The 23,797-nt window shown below is 35.9% G+C and overlaps 2 protein-coding genes and 1 pseudogene across 9 annotated transcripts in view; 2 read left to right on the top strand and 1 right to left on the bottom strand.

The window, feature by feature from the left end:
• The window catches only part of LOC104608881 (uncharacterized), a 62,933-nt gene extending 60,304 nt beyond the window's left edge, over positions 1 to 2,629 (top strand). For 6 of the 8 annotated variants that reach the window (XM_088891677.1, XM_088891675.1, XM_088891674.1 and 3 more), the window contains one exon: positions 104 to 2,629. In XM_088891677.1, the coding sequence (XP_088747803.1) occupies positions 104 to 166 (63 nt within the window). In that variant the 3' untranslated portion in view covers positions 167 to 2,629. The remainder of the gene's footprint in view (positions 1 to 103) is intronic. The other 2 variants (XM_088891672.1, XM_088891673.1) reach the window with 1 other exon arrangement.
• A 143-nt stretch (positions 2,630 to 2,772) lies between these two features.
• On the top strand, positions 2,773 to 5,934 carry LOC148790152 (protein GAST1-like). Its single transcript, XM_088891678.1, has 4 exons — positions 2,773 to 5,085; positions 5,168 to 5,233; positions 5,353 to 5,386; positions 5,485 to 5,934. The coding sequence occupies exons 1-4, from the start codon at positions 5,014 to 5,016 to the stop codon at positions 5,664 to 5,666; spliced, it is 354 nt and encodes a 117-aa protein (XP_088747804.1). The 5' UTR covers positions 2,773 to 5,013; the 3' UTR covers positions 5,667 to 5,934.
• A 16,300-nt stretch (positions 5,935 to 22,234) lies between these two features.
• LOC148790151 (mitochondrial import inner membrane translocase subunit TIM17-2 pseudogene) lies at positions 22,235 to 23,473 on the bottom strand (annotated as a pseudogene).
• Positions 23,474 to 23,797: the final 324 nt, after the last annotated feature.

Raw genomic sequence — 23,797 nt, 5'->3', positions numbered from 1 at the left:
CGTATCTTTTCAATTGTTTGTGCATCATCCAGAGTCCAGACTGCTTAGTTTGTTTCCCTATTAGATATGATTATAAGTTTAAACATTTCATCTTCTGTTACAGAATTCCTTCTGCTCTGGGAATTTCTCTCCCTCCATCAATGCCATGGATGTCTGTCACCTGTAGGGAGTATTGGCGACTATGCCATGACACAATAATTGCATGCATGATAGATGACTTCTGACAGATTCTGCTAACCTAATATCACATTCCACTTTTTCCAACTCAATTCTTTGTTTCCACTTACTGCTAATTGGTTCTCTTTCTTTTATTATTATTTTTGATGAGGATGTGTGCTCTGCTTTCATACTGTGGGGGGATGAGGTAAAAGTTATCTCACGTGGCTCACTTGGCAAAAGATTATAGCCACAGGAACTGAGGAGAGTTTCTTCTTTACCATTTGATGAGTGTGCTTTTGGTCCATCCTGTTGGAGACCAGCATTTGTTGTTGTTGTCGTCATCGTCGTCGTCGTTGTTGTTTCCTCTTTTTTTTTTTAATTTTATTTAGTTACTGTGCTTATGCTAGCCATAGACCTTAGGTACCAAATCTGTTAAATCTAAAAGGTTCCGTGATAGAGTAGAAGGTTCACAAATTTGTTTAGCTTACTTTTTTCTTTTTTTTGATTTCTCATTTCTGTAAATTATATTGATGTAAAAGCCTGACTTTCATATACAAAAAGCTTTACAAATACCTTAATCAAGTAACATATGAAGTGCATAAGGTGTTATCACAGACTATACCCTCCTTTATATTCAAGAGTTCTTTTTAAAGACGGCCAGTGAAACAGATACTTTTCTCTGTTAGTCATTCCATGAAGTGTGTGCATTGTGATCCTCCAGTGGACCATATTACACAATGAAAGAACTTCTTTTGAACAGCTTTAGCACCGCCTGTCCATTTCCAAAAAAAAAAAAAAAAAGGAAAATCAATCACATCTTAATCATGATAATCTTTGGAACAGATGCTTTTCAAAAATCTTCGGAACATTTACTTATCAAAAGATTAAATCAATCTTAGAAGGTAATTTTTACCCAAATAGGCTTCTCCAGTACCAAGTTGTTTTCAATGTTACAAGTGTTAATATTGGATAATATGGTTTGTTCCTCCAAACCCTACAATAGTTGATGTTGGCTACCTGTAGGAATGAATGTGACTAATTTTTCAATATATCAGCAACTGGGAATTCATCTGAACTCTGTATCATGGTTTTCAAAATCAGACCGGACCGGAAAAACCGGGAACAGGTCACCTGAATGGTTCCATTTTCCCCCAAAACCGTTTTTTTCCCCAAAACTGTTGATTTTGGTCAGCAAACCGCTGAATCGGACGGTTAACCATTCGAACCGTTCGAATGGTTTTGACCGTTTTCCAATTTTATTTTATTTTTTTGTCAGAATGGGCCGACCGTTTGGGTTGAACGGTCGGACCGTTCGAACCGGTAACCTGACCCCTGACCGGTTCAGTTTTAAAAACCATGCTCTGTATGTTCTATTTGAGTACATTCAAATCCCTGCAGATGACACAACATTCCTACTAGATTCATGCAAGACTGCAAATTTTTAGAAATGCTGGCACGTTAGTGTATCATTCCTTTTCCAATTATCTAACTTTGCAATTAGGTGGTGTACTCTCTTACTATTTCATTTAATGCCCTCTTTGATCTTCTGCTGATCTCCCAAAAAGTTTCATTTTTTTTCTAAACATAATTTTGCGGGTGGTGGGGACTCAACTCTATGTAATCTTGGTTTATGTTCCTAGAGTTTTTCTTTGATAATTAAGTAAATAATTTATGTGATTCTATAGAGAATGCCTTATTTGTTGAAAGTACTTAATGATGACTCATTTTTTTTATTCCTTATGATTTGAAATAGCCATTAGTTTCACCATTCAAAATTGTAAGCCAACAATTGCAGAAGCACCACTTCATTTAGGTCCAATTATTTGAAAAGTCAAACCTTAAGAAAGCTTCTGGAAATTTTGACTGTTCCAAATGATCATAAGTTTTTCCCTTGCCAAGCTTCATGATGACATTGTTATCTCAAGCTTTGTTAGATATGTCGTGGAAAAGTTCCTGAGCCATGATTTTATGTAGTGATACTTCTGCTATTGTCAAAAGTACCCTACTCTGAGATAATAAAGCATATGCTATACCAACCTTGTTAGCCATGCTTTTAAGATTATCTTGTAAGAGAAATGCTAATGGGTTTCAATTTTGCATTAGAGTGGGCTTATCCAACTTAGATATTAGAATGATAATAGGGAGGATGGAGATTCCTGCTTCAAAGGATTCACAGCCCTAAAGATATCTTCATCAACTACAGCTCTGCAATGGCAAAAGCATTGATCTAGAAAGTCAAGACAAAGTCATTGTCACTAAAGATACTGAAAATGGATGTTTTATTGTATTATCTGCCAGAATCTTGATTAATATTTAGTTCTCTTCAGAATGAGATGATGAATACACTGAACAGGAACCTAAACTTGAAGGATGATCTTCCAATCAAGTTAGGCATATTCTGAAATTAGGGACACTAGTGTCCCTATCTTCGCGAATAACTTCTTTCTAATAAGTCCAGAATTTACTGAAACCATGCTTCCATTGGTGTATGAGCAAGTCCCACAAATCTCCTCTATTACATCAATATTTGATATTTCGTCCAGGTTAAGATGATCAATATAATCCTATGCTACCAGTCTACGATGGAAGTTGAAGTACCAGTCCTTTAGGGAATAATGTACATGACAAGAACTGATGATTTCAATAAATTACACATTGCTGAAGGAAAACATTATAATCCTCAAAATATAGTCTATATGAGATGAATGGCACATATTTCTTTTGCTGTGAACCGTACATGTAAGATTCATTGTCTTGTAACGACTGTGCTTATTTTGTTGAAAATCCAAATTGTGTTTTCTACTCTAAATAGTTCAGTGCAAATTGAAATTTAGTGGTCAATGTTTATTTGCGGACCCTAGTTACACAACTTCATGCTTTTAGAGAGCAAATAATTGGTTTCAATAATCTGTTAAGTGTTCTAGATCCTTCTCTTTGCAAGCTGAAGGAAGTTCCCATAAAAGAAGTTGGAGAAAAAGTTGTGCAAGTTACTACCTGCATTTAAATGGTACCCATAATTGTGCATTGTTTAGGTTGACAAAATGTATCCAACTATATGATTAACCCTTAGTAAAACTTTCCTCTAGATTGTTTTTGTTTCCCCGTTGTTGTTGCTGTTGCTAAGAAAGTTCTTGTATATTGTCTGTCGAGAAAGTAATCCTACTAGTTTGGTGGTTACGACCACCAAATTGATCCTTCAGGTTGTCAAGGTAATACACTATTACACCCACCTGGCCATGCCATTCAAATTATTGTAGTTTCATCAGGAATATCTGCTGTTTATTTCTTCTTTTATCTTATTTTTTTCCCTAAATATAACTGCTTCCAGATCATTACTTGGTAATGTGACAGATAATGGCCTGGATGACTATCAAGAGGATTTGTCACATCCCTGAATTTACAGAACCTAATTACTGAAATCAGAAACCTGGTGGATGAAAATCACGAGAATGCAACATTAGCCGGGTACCCAAGTGGAAGAACTAGTTTACCCTTTAGGCCAGTGATGTCATGAGGGTGGCAGGTTCCCTCATTACAAGTTCTCTAACATATAAGGTCCCTCGAGCCATGTTCTGTAAAGGTAGCTCAATCAAAAGGGTTCTACCTAATCCGGCTAAAAACAAGCCATGATCAAATGATAATTTTGCCTAGGCGATATGTTAGGCTGGACCCATCAATGGTGGGTCCTGATATTCTGTCATAATGACAAGTACCTATAGGAAATATGTTAGGTAGAACCCATCAACGGTGGGTCCCGGTATTCTGTCCCAAAATGACAAGTGGCTATTACATGAGGGGACCTCGTGTTATATGTTCTTATTAAACAGGTCACGAGAAACACAAAGAAAGATAGGCTTGCGTTAAACCTATCCCCTATAGATTATGAAGAAAACAGACAAAGCAGAGGAAGAGGACAACCAACGGCTGCCTTGTCACTGGACTCACTACACTCCACCAATCGTTGAATAGTGACTAGTGAGCGTATGGATCGTAAGCGTTTGTTGCACTCTTTTAGGTTGTGGTTCCTTCTGTTGAGAAGAAAAGGTCCCATGCATACCAAGAGGGCACATGTGAACCCTCTGCTATCACTTTCATGTTTGCACTGCACATGGATGAAGAGAGAGAAAGCTCTTGGAATTAGAAATCCTTCTGATTTTGACATTTTCTCTCCAGTTACAAAATTGCCCTTTATGCCTTGAAGACCGATACCCACTTTATTGAATTAAGCGTCCTCATTCCTCAGTGGTTTATCATTCCACAGACCAGATTAACGAGGCAACCAATGATTCAACGTTTAATTTTGTTTCACTGTTTTGTGATACTTTTGTCAGGTTTTCCGAACATTGATAGCTCTCAAATAAAGACTAGAACAGACCAGCTTATAGGGCTAAGTTAAGTTTAATCCGGAGAGGTTTGGGTTGGCAACAATCCATCTGAATTTCCGATTCATTCCGGGAGGAAGACAAGGAAGAATTTGTTATTGTATATTTAGAGTTAAAGGGTTGAAATGGTCATTTATCATGAAAACAGCCATGTCTCCACTCCTGTCCAGCCAAATAAAAGGGTGTTACTGTCAGTTGCAAAATCGTGAGTCTACTTTGTCCCCTTCTCAAACTGTATAATTGGCGTCAACTGTCAAGGTTGCATGCATTGAGATATCCACATGGCATCCTTTTGCCTTGTAAATATGAAAATATAGTGACCCAACCACACTATATATATACCCTCAAAGCTACTAACCCTTCATCACTACTCACCACAAAATTCTTTTCAGTTCCCCACTCACCTCTTAATTTCCATCCTGGTTTATTTCCCAGCTCCCTTAGTAGGGTTTCCTGTCTTCCAAACTCAGCAATGGCAAGGAAACCAAGCACACTGATGCTATGTGTTCTGACCATCTTGCTAGTTTTACTCAGAGAAATTCAGGTAAGCCACAACTGGCCTTTGAGGACTTTTATCTCTTTCCTTTACATTAACTTGACTAATCTGTCTTCATTGGGGTGTCCAGGGTAGCATTATTGCTACTAAGACAGAAGCTCCGGCTGCAGAACCACAGCCAGCAACCCTTAACATGGTGAGACTAGCTAGTAGCTATGACCAGCGATTAGCTTCAATTCCTGTAGAAAACTTTTGATTTTCTCCCTCTATTATGTTCTAGCCTTTGTAACTCTTCTGGTTTTCTTGGAATTGCAGTATGGTGCTACTCAAGGCAGCCTTCACCCGCAAGGTCATTTACCCACTTTAGTGTATGGGAATATGCGCTTATGGTGGTTGTTTGGTTTGAGAGATTGTGATTGAATTGTGTGGTTTTTCATTTTTGTGCAGAGTGTGCGCCTCGTTGCACTGCAAGATGCTCAGCAACAGCTTACAAGAAGCCCTGCATGTTCTTCTGCCAAAAGTGCTGTGCTGAGTGCCTGTGTGTGCCTCCTGGGACATATGGGAACAAGCAGTTCTGCCCTTGCTACAATAACTGGAAGACCAAAAGAGGAGGACCCAAATGTCCATGAACCATGATGTATCTTCCAAAGTCTAACTATACAAACCTGTGAATTAGTCATTCACTTGTCACGCCTTACCTAGTGTCAACTAAGTCTCTTGGATCATCTTATATTACATATTATGCCCCTACTGAACTGATAAAAATGAAAGAGCTAGCTTCTCTAACAATGTGCTGCTGCTTTAGCCTTCACAAGGCCTTTGAATTGATTGTATCGTTCCAATTTACTGTGAACTACACATGTTGGTTATGGTAATCAGTGGCACTTTTAAATCAAAGAGATATCATCTATGAAGAGAGAGAGAGAGAGAGAGAGAGAGAGAGAGAGCAATAATTCGGTCGTTCACAAGCTGCAAAATCAGAACTCTTGTTTTGGGAGGGCAGGACTAGTAGATCAAACAAACCAACCTTATTCAAAAGATGGACATCAACAGTGCAGGAGGCCTTGCAAATATATGGCATAGCCGCACGGGCAAGATGTCTGGCTATTAAGTGGCTTATTCTTATCTGAATGACCCTGTCTTTACCTGAAAAAAGATATTGATGGTTGATTAATTGTCATGTACAGATTTGGGCTTTTCTCGAGTATAATCAGAAAACAATCTACAATAATGTTGTGTTTGATTTGATGGAAAATAAGAAAGAAGTAGAAAGTTGGGGAAAGTTCTTAATAAATTTGATGAATTCCTTAGACTCGGTTTGGGTTTGGGAAGAGTACAATTACAAATATGTACGAGTAAATATTTGTATTTGTACTCTTCCCAAATTGTGCCTAATTTTCCTCAACTTTGTTTCTCTAGTTTCTATCAAACCAAATTAAAGCTCAGCAGCCTTTGTTAAATTTGTTTTAACAGGTTAACAGGTAGGACGTTCCAAGCATTATATACTACTTTCAACCTTTTAAAATTCAATTGCATGCTTTACACATTAAATTGAAGATTTTCTATACTCTGCGTGATGAAAAAGAGAAAAGAAAAAAAAAAGAAAAGGTTACCAGGACCACAAGCCACAAGGAAAGTGTTGTATTTGTATATACTATCATCTTGCTAGAAGGCGGTGGCTTGGGTGAGACATGACTCACTTTACAAAAATGAAGAGAGTTCTGTGTTCTGTTTGTTTGCATTGCGAAATTTATTTGCACAGGAATGCAAATGGGCTGTATAAATTATGCACTGCTATAATTTATAAACCTGTTTGGTTATCAAACCCTTTGAATCTTGTCCCCGGTTAGGGATGGGGATTGAGGTCCCCGCCCTGCCCCGATCTTGGTTATATATATATATATAATGTTATTTATATTAAATATATTATTATATTATATATATATATATCAAAATATATTTAAATTATTATTTATAATTTATAATATTTATTTATTTCAAGTAAATTTATTTAAAAAAATACTGTTATCTAGAAACATTTTGGGGATTTGGGTCCCTACGGGGGGAATTCATCCCCGTCGCGGATTAGGGATGGAGGACAGATTTTATCCGATAGGGATCGGGTACAGGAATGGAAGTTAATTTCAGAATCGAGGTCGGAAACGGGGAATATGATCCCTGCCCCAAACCCACACCGTTGCCATTCCTATTGGGAATTTAAAAGAATTTATGAATATATTTTTGGGCTTTATAACCCAATTCAAGAAAACAATTAATTGAAAATTTATAGATAGGCATACTTTATATATACACGCGCACGCATATAATTAGAAAAATGTTTAATATTTTTAGATAAATAAAATCATGTATGTATTTGTTTGGATGAATTTGATTTGGGTTGGACCTAAATTGGCTCAAATTGGACACGGGCTATGATAAAAAACCCAAAATTGACCCGATAATCTATACCTAAAATGCATGCATAGACCAGATCCGATCATTAATTAATAATTGGGTCGGTTCTACGTCTGCAATAATCGAGACTGATTCTGCACATTTATTTATTGGGCAGGGACCGGGTCTACCCAGATCCAGACCAGATCCAACCCATTGACAGGACTAATATGGACAGATCTATTTTGAAAGAGGGACTCAAAGTCAAAAATCAATACTTCCATTTCCATAGGCCTTGAGGGCTTGAAAGGTCATGACGAGACCTTTTGGACACAATTGTAATGCCTTTGTACACTAGAGCCCATACTAGTGTAGCCCCTTTTGGCAATCCGATCCGTTTATAGCATGGTTGGGCCAGTCAAGACCTATATGCCTAATGTTGAGCGGCTGGCCCAGCCCAGCCCTGCAAATGCCGAAAGAAGTTGGCACCAACAATGGACCTCGTGAGTGTTAAAAGTTAGATTAAAACTTCAAAGCAATCAATCAGATGGGCCAAATGCAACTGCAAGGTGGGGCCTGATGTCAAGTAGATGCCAATCTGACATCACTAACATACCTGTCATACAAGATTCCCTCAAAATCAAAGCCTTCGATGTATTATTATGGCGGTATGGCCCACCTTGATTCACGGTTTAAAGCGTGCTGGTGCTGCGCTATATCCATGTTGTTGCTCGCAAAAGTGAGTTCGCATTATCCATCCATCCTTTCAAAATCTTTTCGTCCAATTCTAAACCGGACCATTTATCCGTACGTTTCGATTCAAACCGGACCTTGTGTCACTCTATAAATTTTCCACTATTTTAGGGTTTTCCTTTCTTACCGACCAAGTCACCCGCCATTTCTCTTTTCCACGTTTTCGGTTGGTTTCTATTTCCACTGTTCAGCCTTCACAGTCGCAGAGCTTCAGCTTCAAATCAATGGTGAGAGCATTGTAGTACATACTCAATCCTTCTTCGTTATCATCTAAGTTCAGCTAGTCTAGCTTTTAGTGTATGCGACCTGACAACGTTAACATCTTCTTAATTAGTTTCAGGGGACAAACAAGGAGATGTATCAGTATAACCATACCCCTCCATCACCTCCTAAGCCCGACAATATCATACGCGGCGCTGATAAACTGAAAAAGGTTTGCATTCCTTAAGAGACAACACCCCAGATCAATTTGGTTTTCAGAAATCTGTCTTTATGGGCTTTTTTTTCTATTGTTTTATTGTTCTTGGAATTTGCTACATACTTGAGTGGTACTATATTGTTATTCTAACTGAAAGTCCGAAACCCACTGAAACCTACATTCTTAAAGAGAGGAGCTGCAGCACAAATCTCTTCTGTTCATTCTAAGATGGCTAAACCCAAGTTGTAAGAAAGAAAAATTACAGAATCCGGGTACCAGAAGATTTATTTTATTGGTTTTATATTCTTTTGCCGTTTTGCTCTATAGCTCCTTTGTACATTTGTTTTCAATAAAAATGGGGTGCATGTGGTTACTTATTATCTTTTGTTTACGTGCTTGATGACACAGAAATGGGTTATATCTAAGAAGAAGACGAAGGTGAATAATATGTGTATCTTCGGTCAGGAAACCTACAACCGAGTGATGCGTGAACTCTCCAATCACCGGATTGTTACCCCATCTATTCTCTCTGTCGAATATGGGGTAATCTGCCAATCTTCTTTCATCATTCAACTTTGCTTAAGCATTAATATATGTGTCGTACGTCACTGCAACCTATTGGGTAACTCTTTTTTTTGGTAAATAGAAGATTTCATTGAAACAAAGAAACAGGGATACAAAGCTAATCAAAGGAGAGAAAAAAACTAGGATCAAACCATGCATGTTTAACCAAATCCAGAAGATTTGAATGATTAAGGTTTGTTTTCCAACATGTTTTTTATTTATTTATTTCTAGAAAGCTGGGTTTCGCTTCGCCAATGGTTCAAAAAAGCTTCATTATATGGTGTGTTCTGAAACCAGAAATATGTTTTTGAGTTTATGGTTTTAAGAAAACATGCATGGATTTATGAAACGTCATGTCTCATATAAAGCACTCTATAAGAGATTTTGGTGTCCGCAACACTCCAAATCATGGTTTTAAAAACTGGACCGGACTGGAAAAACCGGGAATCATTTAGTTTGAACGGTCGGACGATTTGACCCGGTAACCGGGACCCCTAGCTGGTTCGGTCTCCGGGTCGATTTTAAAAACCATGCACCAAATAGTGTAAGCTACATCAAGAAAGACAACATGTTTATGCTGGAAAACACCCCCTAAATGGTTGATGATTTATACACCAAACTGACAAATTTTGATCAGTGTTTTTGATTCTTCATACATGAGCCATTAATTTATGGGATGTGCTCTAAAAACATCAGAAAATGGTAAAAGAAAATAGTAGCAGCTGAGAAGAATAGTCTGCACGCAAGTGTTAGGACTTAAATGTCAGATGTTTCAATGCCTTGAGAAGAACTGAACACTGCTGTGCTTATAAGTAGGATTGACACTCTTGGGCAACACATGGATCTAGTTTTTAATTAGATCTGTTGTCATGTTTTTGTGTTGTGCCTTGTGACATAGCATAGTCATCAGTACTCCATGTTTTTTTTTTTTTTCTTCAAGTATTAATGTAGTTTCTGTTTGTCTTTCATTTATTCTTGTTTCCGCGCATAGATAAGTGTTTCATTGGCTCGTAAGGCAATTAAAGAAGCGGAGGAAAACGCAATCATCAGGATGCTGAGTGGGGACTCAACCCTGAAAATTTACACTCCGGAGAGGAATGTCTAGTGTCTCATTTTCTAGTTTGTCACGCACTCACGCCCATGAAAACAGTTCTGAGTTGAGAAAACCATTCTCTTAATTCTTACAGTTGTGAAGCAGATACCTTGTTATATTGATAATTTCCACTAGTATACCAGTTTATCAATGGATGGTTTTGTTGGTGGAAATTTTTTATTTCATGGTATTGGCTCATAGAAAATCTACTAATTAAATCTACGTGCATGGCGATAATGCAACTAATTTTTGATGGTATTCACAAAATCAACTCAATCAAATTATCTTATTTGCCTGGTTTCTAGATATGCTGGGAAATTTTACGCCATTAGAAGAAGCTAGGCGATTAATTAATGAAGTTAGAATTCTTCTTTGGCTATTAATGAATAAGGTAGGTTTGAACTTTGAAGTGTAGATACTGCTGGTTCTATGAATAATTCATCCGATTATCTTCTTTGGGGCTATTAAATATTAATAGAGTTTACTTCTTAGAACCTCGCATATTATTCCTACTCCCTCTGGTTGCTGGAGCTGAAATTCATTAGATTTAGAACTCGTCTTCATAATTCATCAGATGTTCATCACGATACATGCAACAGCTTGAAAGAGTTCTTTCTGTACATTTGCTTAGTTATCATCCTCTGATACAGTGTTATGGTATTTCCGAAAAATGCAACATTTTTTTTTCTTTTGCTTTGAATTTGATGATCTAATAATTGCGAGTAGAACTGGATAGGGATTTGTATACACTGTTGCACACATTTTTTTGTGGGTAGATTTGGAGTCACCAATACAGGGGTGATCATTTCAAACCCGGCCCGGCCCAGCCCAGCCCAAAATATATGTAAGGGTAGTAAGTAAGGCTGTGTTTGGTTGCCTTGTAATTGTAAATATGTACTCTGTATAAATATCTTCTTTTCGGTTTAAGTATGTAAAGTGTAACCTGTTTTTTGTATTCTTATTTGTTTGAAATCGGTGTAAAACATAGGCCCCATCATTCAATGTCTTAAACACCAGAATATATAAATACCCTTATTTGGTATTTGCATCGCAAACAAATGCAGCATAAGGTTCAAAGTATGGATTGGGTCAAGTTGAGGGTCAATAAAGGTTAGGGGTGAAAAAAAAAACTGAAAAATCGAACTGACCAAAACCGATCTGAAAATTTGGTTAAACAAACCAATTGGTTTGGTTTCGATTAACTAAAATAGAAAATCGGTGGTTAAACGAACCAACCGGTGTACATATATTTATATGGGCAATTTCCTTAAATTACCTCCTATTATTTGCGAAATTGTCTAATTCTACCCTTAGTGTTTACATACTATTTTAAAGTACTTTTAATTTTTCTAATAATCGTCTAAAACCTTCTTGCTGTTAACTTTCCATGTGACGTCACGTGACTGATGTATTTTTTAAAAATTCCTAAAGTACCCATTATTAGCATCTTCTCGAAAGAAATTTTTTATCCCAATTTCTCCAAAAAGTTCCGAATACAGATTTCTCAGGGAAAAGCGATGCATTACAACGATATAAGGAATCCATAACGATTCTCTCACGATTGTTGTGCAGGGTAAACATTTATTGGCAATAAAATCCATTGCTCCGAGCACAGGTTTATTGGATGAGAAATGTAGAGGGAAGGAGGATCTGACGGGCTCCTATTACTATAATCACTCAGGCTGGTGAGTGTGAGAGTGAATTAAGACATGGTCATTGACTGACCGGCTCTAATTGAGTTTCGGTAAGTTGGTTACCATTACCGGTTAATGTTAGTGCCAAATAACTGTAGATGGATAAGATGAGCGGGCAAGGTATTCATGCATATTTTGGACAAACCAGAATCAAACAACCCGCTTTTCTTTTCTTTCCCCCTCCATCATCACCGTTGGTGAGCCCAAAAAAGTAATTTCCACTGGGCAGAATCACGCTCACATTGCCAACAAAATGAAACACTAGTTTAGGCACCTTGGGGAACTTGTCAATCAAGTCATCGTAGATTTGTAGTAATAACACGGACCAAGTCTCGTCTGATCCTCAGCGGTCGAATTCGGTTACCACTGTTTTATACAACCCGGTTAGGAATATAGTAAACGTCATTCCAGAGTCAATCACCATTCTGCCATATTTGCATTTGGAAAAAATGGAAATCAGAGGTTTTGCATCAGTTGGGTTTTATTGTGAAAATTTAATGAATGTAAAGGGCAAATTCAATATTTCATTTTTTCTGTTAGTGTTTACCGGTGTGTCAGAATTATTAGAAAACTCAAGACAATGTATAATTAACAGTAAGGGTAGAGTTAGTTGATTTCACAAACAGTAGGGGTAGTTTAAGAAAATTGCCCTATTTATATATATATTTTATGTATATTTATATATATTTTATATTTTCTATATATTATAAATTAATAAATATGCATTATATATTTATAATATATAATATATTATTTATTATTTAAAATATAATATTATATATATTTCTAGTATTTTATTGTATATTCATATATTTTTCTATAATAAATATTGTAAATAATAAAAAACCAAAAAATCGATGAACTGAACTGATGGCTAACTGATCAGTTTCGTTTAAAAAATCGACAACTCCAGTTCAGTTTCAAAAATTAACCCATGATTTGGTTAACCGAACCATGAGCACCCCTAATAAAGGCCCATCGCTAAAGGTACATACCTCAGCTCTGGTTTGGCCCAAGCTTAAACCAACACAACTCAGGTTGGGCCAAATTCGGGCTTGGGTTGGGTCCGGCCAGGCTTAGTAAGGTTTTGGTGAATTGGCCTGTGTTGATTGTTGAGCTCGGGCCAAAAAAATTCTATTTCTGTTCCAATACCTAACCAAAAAAGGAAGAGTAGCAGAAGGTTGTGAAGTGGGAAGCTTTTAACTTGTAGATTACATAGATTTCTCATCTGATGTACGAGAAGAAATCGAACGTGGACCGGGAAATATAGTATCCAAATCCTGAACCATCACTGTTATCTATATTACTTCGCCAACTTCTGTCACCCTAAAACTCATCTCTGACCTCTATACATACCCTCCAAAAGCATCCCGTGCTCTGCATCCTATTTCTCACATCTCCGGTGTCCAGTCCAGACGTACTTCGGCTGTACGAGTGACTATTAGCTACAATGGTAAGATTACTTTTTAGCTTCTACCTACATATTTAACAGAGCTATTAACTTGATTTTTCTTTGTATTTTTCAGGGAGGGAACAAAGGAGAAGCAGGCTAATTGTCACGACTCGACTGGTTAAGTTGTATGGCACTTGCCCTCCAAGCAAATCAGCCAAACTGCATGCCCAAAATCCTTCTTGTTAAGTTGTTTAAGTGGTAAGGACACTCACCAAGACATACAATAACACACCAAGTGTTAAGAGGAAGAGACAATATTAAAACTATAGAAATTGATGAACTATAGAAACCTAGGAACATAGTAAACGTCATTCCAAAGTCAATCACCATTCTGCCATATTTGCATTTGGAAAAAATTGGAAATAAGAGATTTTCATCAGTTCGGTTTTATTTTGAAAACTTGATGAATAGTGAAGGGCAAATTCGATATTTCATTTTTTTCTGTTAGTGTTTATCGGCATGTCAATTATTAGAAAACTTAAGGGTACTTTAAGACAATATATAAACAGTAAGGGTAGAGTCAGTTGATTTCGCAAACAGTAGGGGTAATTTAAGAAAATTGCCCTATTTATATATATTTTATGTATTTATATAAATTTTATATTTTCTATATATTATAAATTAATAAATATGTATTATATATAAATATATATTTATAATATATAATATATTATTTATTATTTAAAATATAATATTATATATATTTCTAGTATTTTATTATATATTCATATATTTTTCTATAATTAATATTGTAAATAATAAAAAACCAAAAACCGATGGTTAACTGATCAGTTTCGGATTCAAAAACCGATAACCCCAATTCAGTCTCTCATCTTATGTAAAGCAGAAGGCTGTGAAGTGGGAAGATTTTAACTGATAGATTACATAGATTCTCATCTGATGTATGAGAAGAAATCGAATGTGGACCGGGAAATATAATATCCAAATCCTGAACCATCACTGTTATCTGAATTCGACTTGTCAGGGCAATTCGGTGCTCACACAGTTTGAACAGCCTCTTATAACCTTGCATTGGAAATATCTCCCCTGAAATAAATCACATAATTACGGAGATATTCCCAGCATAAAGCTTTAAAGCTTGTTGGAATGAGCATTGCCCCGAAGCCGGATATTACTTCGTCAACTTTTGTCACTCTAAAACTCAACTCTGACCTCTATATATACCCCCCAAAAGCATCCCGTGACCTCTATATATACCCCCCAAAAGCATCCCGTGGTCTGCATCCTGTTTCTCACATCTCCGGTGTCCAGTCCAGACGTACTTCGGCTGTACAAGTGATTATTAGCTACAATGGTAATAATACATTTTAGCTTTTACCTACAAATTTAAGTTAACAGAGGTATTGACTTGATTTTTCTTTGTATTTTTCAGGGAACAAAGGAGAAGCAGGCTAACACTCCATCTTCTAAAGCTAAATTTTCCGGCGGCAAAGATAAGAAGAAGTTCAAAAAAAACCCTCTGTTTTTTATTAAACTTTGGAGTTTCATATGCATTGTTTCTTCTTGATTAATGTAATATTTTGAGTTATTAATTGGATAAATTTCTTAAATTACCTTGTTTAACTAATTAACTAAATGTATCCTTATTGTTTGAAATTGAACCACACTAATCCTATTGTTTCTGACAATTGACTAATACTTCCTTTACCATTAGTATTCCTTAATATTAGTTAATAAAAAGACATAAAAGACTCCTTTACTCTTTATTCTTCTTCAAATTTTCACCTTTCACCAGACATATAAGGCCTGGGGGATTTTCACCAGTGAAGGTCTCGGTTCGTCATCACAAAAAGAACCATTGGATTGAAAAACAGTACCTGGCATTTGCAGCTGTAGCGGCAATTACCGGTATCCTCCCATGCCCGGAGATCTCCGTCTTATAGTTATAAAGGCTGTTCCCCGATGACGAGGAGCTGGAATCTGGCCCCAACCTCGTACGTCCACCTGGCACTGAACTGACCAGAATCCCGTCCATCACTAGCACGTCCTCTTCAACTTTAACCGGCATGGTGAAGATCAGCGGCAACCTCGACAGCGGAGTCTCCAGGTTTTCTATTGACAACAGAGGGGAAGGCCAAGAGCCACGAGGCGATATGTTGGAGCGATGGAGGAGTGAGGAGAGAAACGTAGTCTAGTGGAGTTGATTTGTTATTTATTTGTTGTTTTCTGGTAAGCTGTTATTTTGATGGGAATTTTCTGTTTCTTAGTTTTGGTTTCATGGCGGTGAGTTATGCAAGCAGTGTTGGCTGGTTGCAATGTGATCGATGGGTTGAACGGAAATAAGAAAAAGATTTGATATTTTTTTCAGACGTCTTTGCCATTTCTAGTTATTATGGACAGGACGAATTGAATATCCAAAATTGGGGTTATTATGAACCCCAACACCTTAAAGGGCACCTTGGTCTGCAGCTCATGTTGACTATAGTAAGGCCTTCTTCGCTGTACGTGATTCTGCGGCAATAATGATTAGTTCAAATGAAGCTTTTGTTAAATGTCTATGTGAATCCAATGTGATACAGTTTTTCAGAAAAATGGCCTTGCTTCCAAATTAATGCAGCCATGACAGAGATTTTTGGATGGTTTAGATGATAAAAGCTATATGTGCAAGTTGGGTAGGCTTGAGTTGAATAGTTATTAAAATTTTGCTTCTCTTAATAATTAATAATAATATTAATAGTAGAATCACGCAAGCAAGAAGAACAAACATAAAAAACAGCTTCATTGTTTGATTCTACAAGCACCTTCGATCAAGTTTTTAAATTCAATTCATCAATTAGTATGATACGGAAAAGATATGGTATGGAAAGAGTTTTCATCAATCAAAACCCATTCATGAATTTTGATAAAATTTCATTGTTGATTCAAACCACCTATAACCTGAGTCAAATGATTTTATTGTTTGGTTCAAATGGATGGTTCGTTTTAACCTTACAAAAATAAAATATATATATATATATAATGACAAAAGACTATTATCTGGATTGATGGATTAATGGTTCAATTGGTAGTTAACCAAATTAATAATTTTTGGCAAAAAACGATTTTAAGATAAAATGGAATGGAATACCTGACCAATTCACAGTCAACCGATCCAACCATACGATCCGGTCTGCTTTTCAAAATCATGATGGGACACATTGTCTTGTTAACTTATCTTTGCTCAGACCTTGTACTTGGTCGGTTGCTCTTTCCTTTCTACCTGTATCCTTGAAAGATTTGGTGCGGCGAATTTGCTTATGGGCTTAGAAAAAGGAAAAAAAATCCATTAGATTAGAAATGCCATATGTGTAAGTTATTAATGGTTTCTACAAGTTATATTAGCCGTTCAAAGTTTTAATTTTTAATATAAATTTTGCTTAAAGAAATAAGCTTTTTTAACACTGAAAAGTCGTTTTGGGCCAAAATTTATCTGTGAATTTGGAGACTGTGTTGACTGCCTGAGTTCCAAGGTAATTTTCCATAGGTATGCCACTGATTTAGAATGAATTAAACCAAACTTTGAATACTTAAGAAATAAAAAAGATACTTGCTACTTAATCTTTTCCTTAGCGCGCGTGTAACCATTAAAAATGTGAGGCCAAATCAGTTGAACCTGATGACATAATCAGATTTGGAGTTCTTTTTCTATCTATATGGATGAAGTGGCAAAACTGGTGTTATGTTAGGCTATTAGCATTATAGTGTTCAAGCATATTTTCAGCGTTTTTAACTGCTGTTGACCTTGATGGTAGAATCCTGAAATCATTATCGTTCATCTTAGAGATGATAATTTTTTTCATTTTCTTGATATTAATAAGTCAAATTTGAATCGAATATCAAATATTTAATCGAATTTAAATTTGAGCATTAATATATATCAAATTTTCTAATCAGATTTGAATTCAGATATTGTTTGATTCAATTTGAATTCATTCCGTTTACATCCCTATTAACCACAACAAATGGTGAGTGAGGCTTTATCATCCAAGGTTGAAGACTACAGTCTTGTATGTTCAAGTGGGGTGGCAAATGGATGGATTGGGTAAGAGTTGAATACCAACCCACCCGTATTGACCCACTAACCGACCATGGCCCATCATCAATCCTTGTTAAAGGGTCATATCCCACCCTGATGCACTTATATTGACCCACTTGACCCATCCATATTGATCCTAAATCACGCTCACTCATACTAATCCACATACCCTCACTTATAAATACAAAAAGGGGTTAGGATGGCCCATATACCCAAAATAATAATTTTTGAGAGAATAATCTCTTTCAAGACAAACACATGATAAAAATAAGTCAGGTCAACTCGTATACCCAGAAATGCAAAAATTGTAGATAAATATAGAAAATAATAGAAAAAATGCAGAAAATACAAAAAATTGCAGAAAATTCAAACTTTTGCAGAAAAATCAGAAAATATGCAAAAAAAAACTAGAAAATTACAGGAAATGCATGGAAAACACCAGAAAAATGCAAAAATTATGCAAAAAAGCACCAAAAAATTGTAAAAAATGGAGAAAAATACCAAAAAGTTGAAAACAAATGTAGAAAAATACCAAAAATTATAGAAAATGCAACAAATGCAAAAAAAAAGCTAAACTTGTATAAAAGTGTTTTTGTAAAAGTTATTTCACAAAAGTAATTTTATAAAAGTGCTTTCGTAAGCCCTTTTACAAAAGTACTTCTATAAAAGTACTTCCATAAAAGTGTTTTCTTGTAAAAGTACTTTCATAAAAATACTTTTGTAAAAGTGCTTTCGTAAAATTACTTTTATAAAAGTGCTTTCATAAAAGTACTTTTATAAAAGTTCTTTTATGCTTACATAAAAATGTTTTCGTAAAAGCACTTTCATAAAAGTGATTTCATGAAAAGTACTTTTGTAAAAATGCTTTTGTGTAAAATTGAATATAAACACAAAAATTAATAAAATCTATTTTATTTCACTTTTAATTCCAAAATGACATGTGGCATGGTGGTTTGGAATTTTAGTCCCATCTTGACCCTAATGGGTACCCTCGACCCAACCCACCTTGACTCTTTTTTATGAATGATATATCAAATCCATTAATCCATCGACAATTTATGTGAAAAAAAAATAATGTTTTGAATTTTTTTCATAATTTATAGAAATAAAAATGCTAAAAACAATCATTATTTTTGTAATTAAAATTTATGAATTACATATAATATGATATGAATTCTAATGGATCAGATATATTTTAAATTAAAATTATATATTTCTGTAAATTATTATTTAATAATTTGATTTACACTAGTTTATGTCATATTTATTATTTATAGAAACAAAAATGTATCATTTACCAAATTAACATAACTTACATTAATAATTTTTACGAAGTTACATACCCATTAGAAAAAATAATGAAATATAAATAATTGAATTAGCAACTAAAATATATTAGTTGAATATGATTTGTTTCTTGGACGCTTGGATGTATGGATCTTCTACATTCTCATGGATCCCATATATTTTGTAAATTAATTATATATTTATATCTTTATTAATTAATGATTTAATTTGAATAAGTAATAATATATTAATGGATTCATACATGTTGTAAAGCTGTTATATGATATTTACATATTCCTGGAAGGAGTACAAGTACAAATATGTAGAGTGCAAAACCTTATATTTTGTATTAGTTTGTATGCATTTGCACTGTGCATATTTATATTTGTACCATGGTTTTTAAAAACGAATTAGTGATCGAATCGTTTAGGGGTCCGGTTATTGGTTCAAACAGTCTGATCGTTCGATTCGAACGGCCGGCCCGTTCTGACAAAAAAAATAAAAATAAAAAAAAATAAAAATTTGAAAAACGGTCAAAACCGTTCGAACGGTTCAAAGGTTAACCGGCCAATTCAGTGGTTTGCTGACCAAAATCAACAATTTTGGGGGAAAACAAAACCGATCAAGTGACCGATTCCCGATTTTTCCAGTCCGACCGTCCTGTCTGGTCCGGTTTTGAAAACCATGATTTATACTTTTTCTAAACTGAAGCTTATATCTTTTTATAATTTTACAGTATTTGTTGTTTATGTGTGTAAGCCAATCAGGTAAGATTGGTTTGTGGGTTCTAAAAGTTGGATTCAAATGCTGATGGAAACGGTTGCAGAGCATCAAATGAGGGTGAAAATGTTTTTGAAAGGACCCCCTCAAGGGGACCAAATCCCCTATTTAGAAGGATTACTTCTAGAATATCCTAAGGAAATTGTTAGTTTTATTTTTCATTGGCAAGGTCCAGGCGCCTCTTTGGGTATACTCTGTGCATACTTTTTTTCTTTTATTTTCTTAATAAAGTTATCTTATCTCTTTCCATAATAATAATGATAATAATAATATCAAAAAAACATGATACCCAGAAAAACTTGAAATCAATCAATCAGTATAAGCCCAACTAATCTGAAGTTGTCAACTGTCTCACTGGCTCATTGATAAGGTCTACTTGGATGTAGTGGAGACTTGGGTTCCTAATGCATTGGGGATGGGCTGTGGGGCACCTGGGGAGTCCATCCAAACTCACCGTCTTCTTCACTGCAGTTTAATATTCTCATTATCCTTCCTTGATTATCTTTTATCTTCTCTTGGTTTGCAGAAAATTAAATGCTAGTGCGATATATAATTATATATAGAGCAATGTAGATGAAAGGACCAATTTTGACACTGAATTCACATTGATTCTCCATTAGAATGTATCTTACTGAACATCCCAACCATGAGAACATCTCTCCATGACAAATACATAAGATATTTCCAATGCATATTGTGATGTGCATATGGGATACACTACTCTGTAGGGAGCCCACCTCAACTCAGATGGAATCAGAACACCATAATCTGCTCCAGTAACGAGAAATTTGTTTAAGTAAATGCGTTTCCAAAATTTGCATCAAGTGAAAAAGGCATAAATTAATTAAAAGAGGTATTAAATTGAATTGCCATTTTTCATTTTGGCAGGAAAAACGGTATAAGGGGCCAAGATGGAGTATTGCCCAATCAATTATTAATCAGTTATATAAAGTAGACCCAGAATGAAACTAATTGTTAATTTGGACATTTGGGGCTAACCCAATTATATTTGACATAAATAATTATTTTGAACTCCAATTTTGATAATATAATTTTAATAAAAATAACAGTGAATGGTTGAACTGAATTGCATATAACACATGCACTCGCTCATAGTTGTAGTCCCATCCATACAAATGAAACTGCAATGCTAACAAATGAAGCAGTAATAAAAAAATTTATGTAATATCATCGATGTATAGTTGAGAAGGTTCATTGATGACCGATTTGGTTTTCAATACAACATTTATTCATTTATGGATTAGTTAGGGCGACCTATCATTTGTTTTTGTCTGGTCATTTTTCGTCATGGGACGGTGTAACCTGAAATAGAAAAATAGCAAATTAAAATAATGAGCAACAACTAATTTTAACGCATGTACAAGATAAAATAAGTAAAATTAAAATTGAATAAGTCTTAAAAGAATATCATATTTAACAAATAGAAAAATGCCTATATATCAAGATATAACCTAAGGTTATGTTTGGTTTAAAAAAAAAAAGTAGGGAAAGGAAAGACAAAAAAACCGATATAAGATTTAAAAGTTTTTTTACCTTTTCCTTCTTTTTCCTATTTTTTTCCTTCAAACCAAACGTAGCCTAAGTGTTACCTAGGCAGCCTGTGCCCTTTGCTGGATGTTTCTAGGCGCCTTGATATCATATTTAACAAATAAAAAAAATATCTATATATCCACTATCTCCTGTGCACGTCTACCCACAATACACTATCCCCTGTGAATTGGGAATATCTCCCCTGCATAATACTATGCAGAGGATGAGGTATTCTCCATGTATAGCGGCGATAAATGTGAGCAGAGTTCTGGTGGAGAGGAAATCCAGAATCATCATATATACACACAGAGTCTGACTATGATACCGAAAAAATATGATGGTTATAACCTTTGATACCATGCATACTTACTTCCACATTTGGTACCATGGGGAACTGGGTTGCCGCACATATATGCCACATAGATCAACTTCTCCATGCTAATGTGAGACTCTTCTTGCTCGGTAACACTTGCACACACACAGGGCATGTTGGCATTCCTCACAATACCACAACACCCCTGTGATGGTGGAGTCTTGGGCCCCGGATACTGAATGTAATTCCAACAGTTGTATCCTATAGACAGAATATCGCCATCACACGCAGCATTTTCCTTGATGGGAACCTGGTGGCTGGAGACTACAACTCCGCCAATCAACCAGGTTGCTAATAATAAGACGACCAAGTAACAAATGTTAGAAGCTACCATCTCGATCGATCTCTCCTTTGTCCTTGCTTCTCTGTTTTGGATGTTTGCTTGGTGAGGCAAGTTCAGCAATAAGGAGAATAGGTCTGTAACTAATTTATATTCACACCTTGCTTTTCAATTTGCTTAAATCTCGAGACATTTGCACCCCTTGCATGCATACGTTTTGGAATATGAAGTGAAACGCAAAACAGAGTTGTAAATAGAGTTGGTTGGGCGTTAATTGCTACCATTAATTGTAGACAAAATAGAGAATTGAATTGTAATTGGAGTCGATTACTCTACTCTGGTATATTAATTAATGAGCTGGTTTTGGGAGTTAGGTCATTCTGAATGGCAATGCTTGTAAAAAAGAAATAGGGTTATAACCGATAAGGGGAACTTTTTGCTTTTAATATCAACTAAAGTAACACTTTTGGAAGAATTACAACGTAAAGGTAACTTTTTTCGAAAAATATCATTTAGGAATTTGGAGCAGTGACATTTGAAGAAAAGTGAGGACACCTTATAGTATATAAATTGAAACTTTCTCTCATTTGTCTTTCTTTCTCTCTCCCTCTGTTGAAGCTTCAAGAATAGGAGTCGGTGTCGGTTTCTGATTCGAAAACTTTCCACTAGGATACACAGGGACACACTAGGTAATGGCTCCCTCTCAAGTGGAGGAAAATTCTGAGAAGCACAGATCAAAGCAGGCAACACCCCACCAAACAACGCAGACCTCGATGCTTTACCAAACCTTGACGCATCTGGAGGAACCCGCTGGTGGTGGCACCAGTAATGACAGAGTTCCAAGGGTCTTCTTTTTGTTGGATATAGACCATGGTGCAACTGAAGATGGACAAGAACCGCCCCAGCCGGTGAAGCTGCCACCGATAAGGGGAGCGTTCATGTGACCGGATTGAGAACCGCCGGTTAGATGCCCGCCTTTTGGGGGAGTTGTAGACGTCTTTGATTATGTGGAAGAATGAGCTGCCAACGACACCCATGCCGAAAGCACCGCTGACATCGTCTAGGATTCAGTTCGGGTCAGGACTCTCGAGAAGTCTCGGATGTCCCCATCTGATAAGTAGAAATCTTTCTTTGAAGAGTTAACAAAAGAGAACAAGGTCTCTGTTTTTCTCCAGTACAGATAGAGAGAGATGGTCTCTGTTTTTGTTTTTCTCCAAAACACAGAGAGAGAAAGAGAGAGAGAGAGAGAGTTGGTCTCAGTTTTTGTTTTTCTATAGAACACAGAGAGAGAGAGAGATATGGTCTCTGTTTTTTGTTTTCTCCAGAACAGAGAGAGAGAGAGATGAATGATGGCCAAGGTCATCTCATTTTAATCGAGTGAAAGAAAGACAAAGAGGGAGAGCGTTTCGAATGAGAAGAATAATTTTGTCCAAAAAATACGAATACAATTTGTATCGCATACACATAAAGACGTTGTATTTAAATGCTCTTATTTGATATTTTTCAGAAAAAGCTGTCTCGAAATTGTAATTTTTCTAAAAGTGTTATTTTTATTGCTATTAGAGGCAAAAAGTTGCTTTTATTTGTTAGAACCCCCATTTTTGAAAATTCTCAACATCAAGAAACACAGTAGACTATTGAATTACAGATCTCAACATCAACATCAAGAAACACATCGAAGCTCTAGCTTTCCTTGAGGGCATCAAGTTGACCATTGAATTACAGATCTCTTCTATCGTTTTAGAAGGAGATGAGCAGAAGATAGTTTCTCTCCTGTTGAATCCCTCCTTAGTGATTCTCTTGTGCATTCACCACTTGATAGTTGAGTGTGGGAGTCTTTTGCGAATGTTCTCTCTTTTTTATGTCTCATTAGTCTATGTACGTGTAATTGTGTGGCTCATTCGATTGCTAAAAGGGCTTGTTTTTTGTCTAGGACAAAGACTTGGTCTACCCCACCCTAATTTTCTACCACCGATGATTCAGCCTACAGGCTTTTCAAAAAAAAAAAAAAGACTTTATCATCCATGATTGCCAATCAGGATACGCTCGCTCAGATCCAGGAAAAAAAGACGTCTAGAAAGCTA

This window comes from Nelumbo nucifera, chromosome 7, assembly GCF_055504915.1.
Source record: "Nelumbo nucifera cultivar China Antique chromosome 7, China Antique-T2T, whole genome shotgun sequence".
Lineage (NCBI taxonomy): Eukaryota > Viridiplantae > Streptophyta > Magnoliopsida > Proteales > Nelumbonaceae > Nelumbo > Nelumbo nucifera.
The sequence above is the reverse complement of the archived record's forward strand: the minus strand, read 5'-3'. Positions and strand labels throughout refer to the sequence as shown.

What these genes read in the sequence shown, in the direction of transcription:
- LOC148790152 (XM_088891678.1), top strand. Translation starts at nt 5,014, where the DNA reads ATGGCAAGGAAACCAAGCACACTGATGCTATGTGTTCTGACCATCTTG. An exon ending in TTTTACTCAGAGAAATTCAG is followed by an intron (nt 5,086 to 5,167) that starts GTAAGCCACAAC and finishes TGGGGTGTCCAG; the next exon opens with GGTAGCATTATTGCTACTAA. An exon ending in AGCCAGCAACCCTTAACATG is followed by an intron (nt 5,234 to 5,352) that starts GTGAGACTAGCT and finishes TTGGAATTGCAG; the next exon opens with TATGGTGCTACTCAAGGCAG.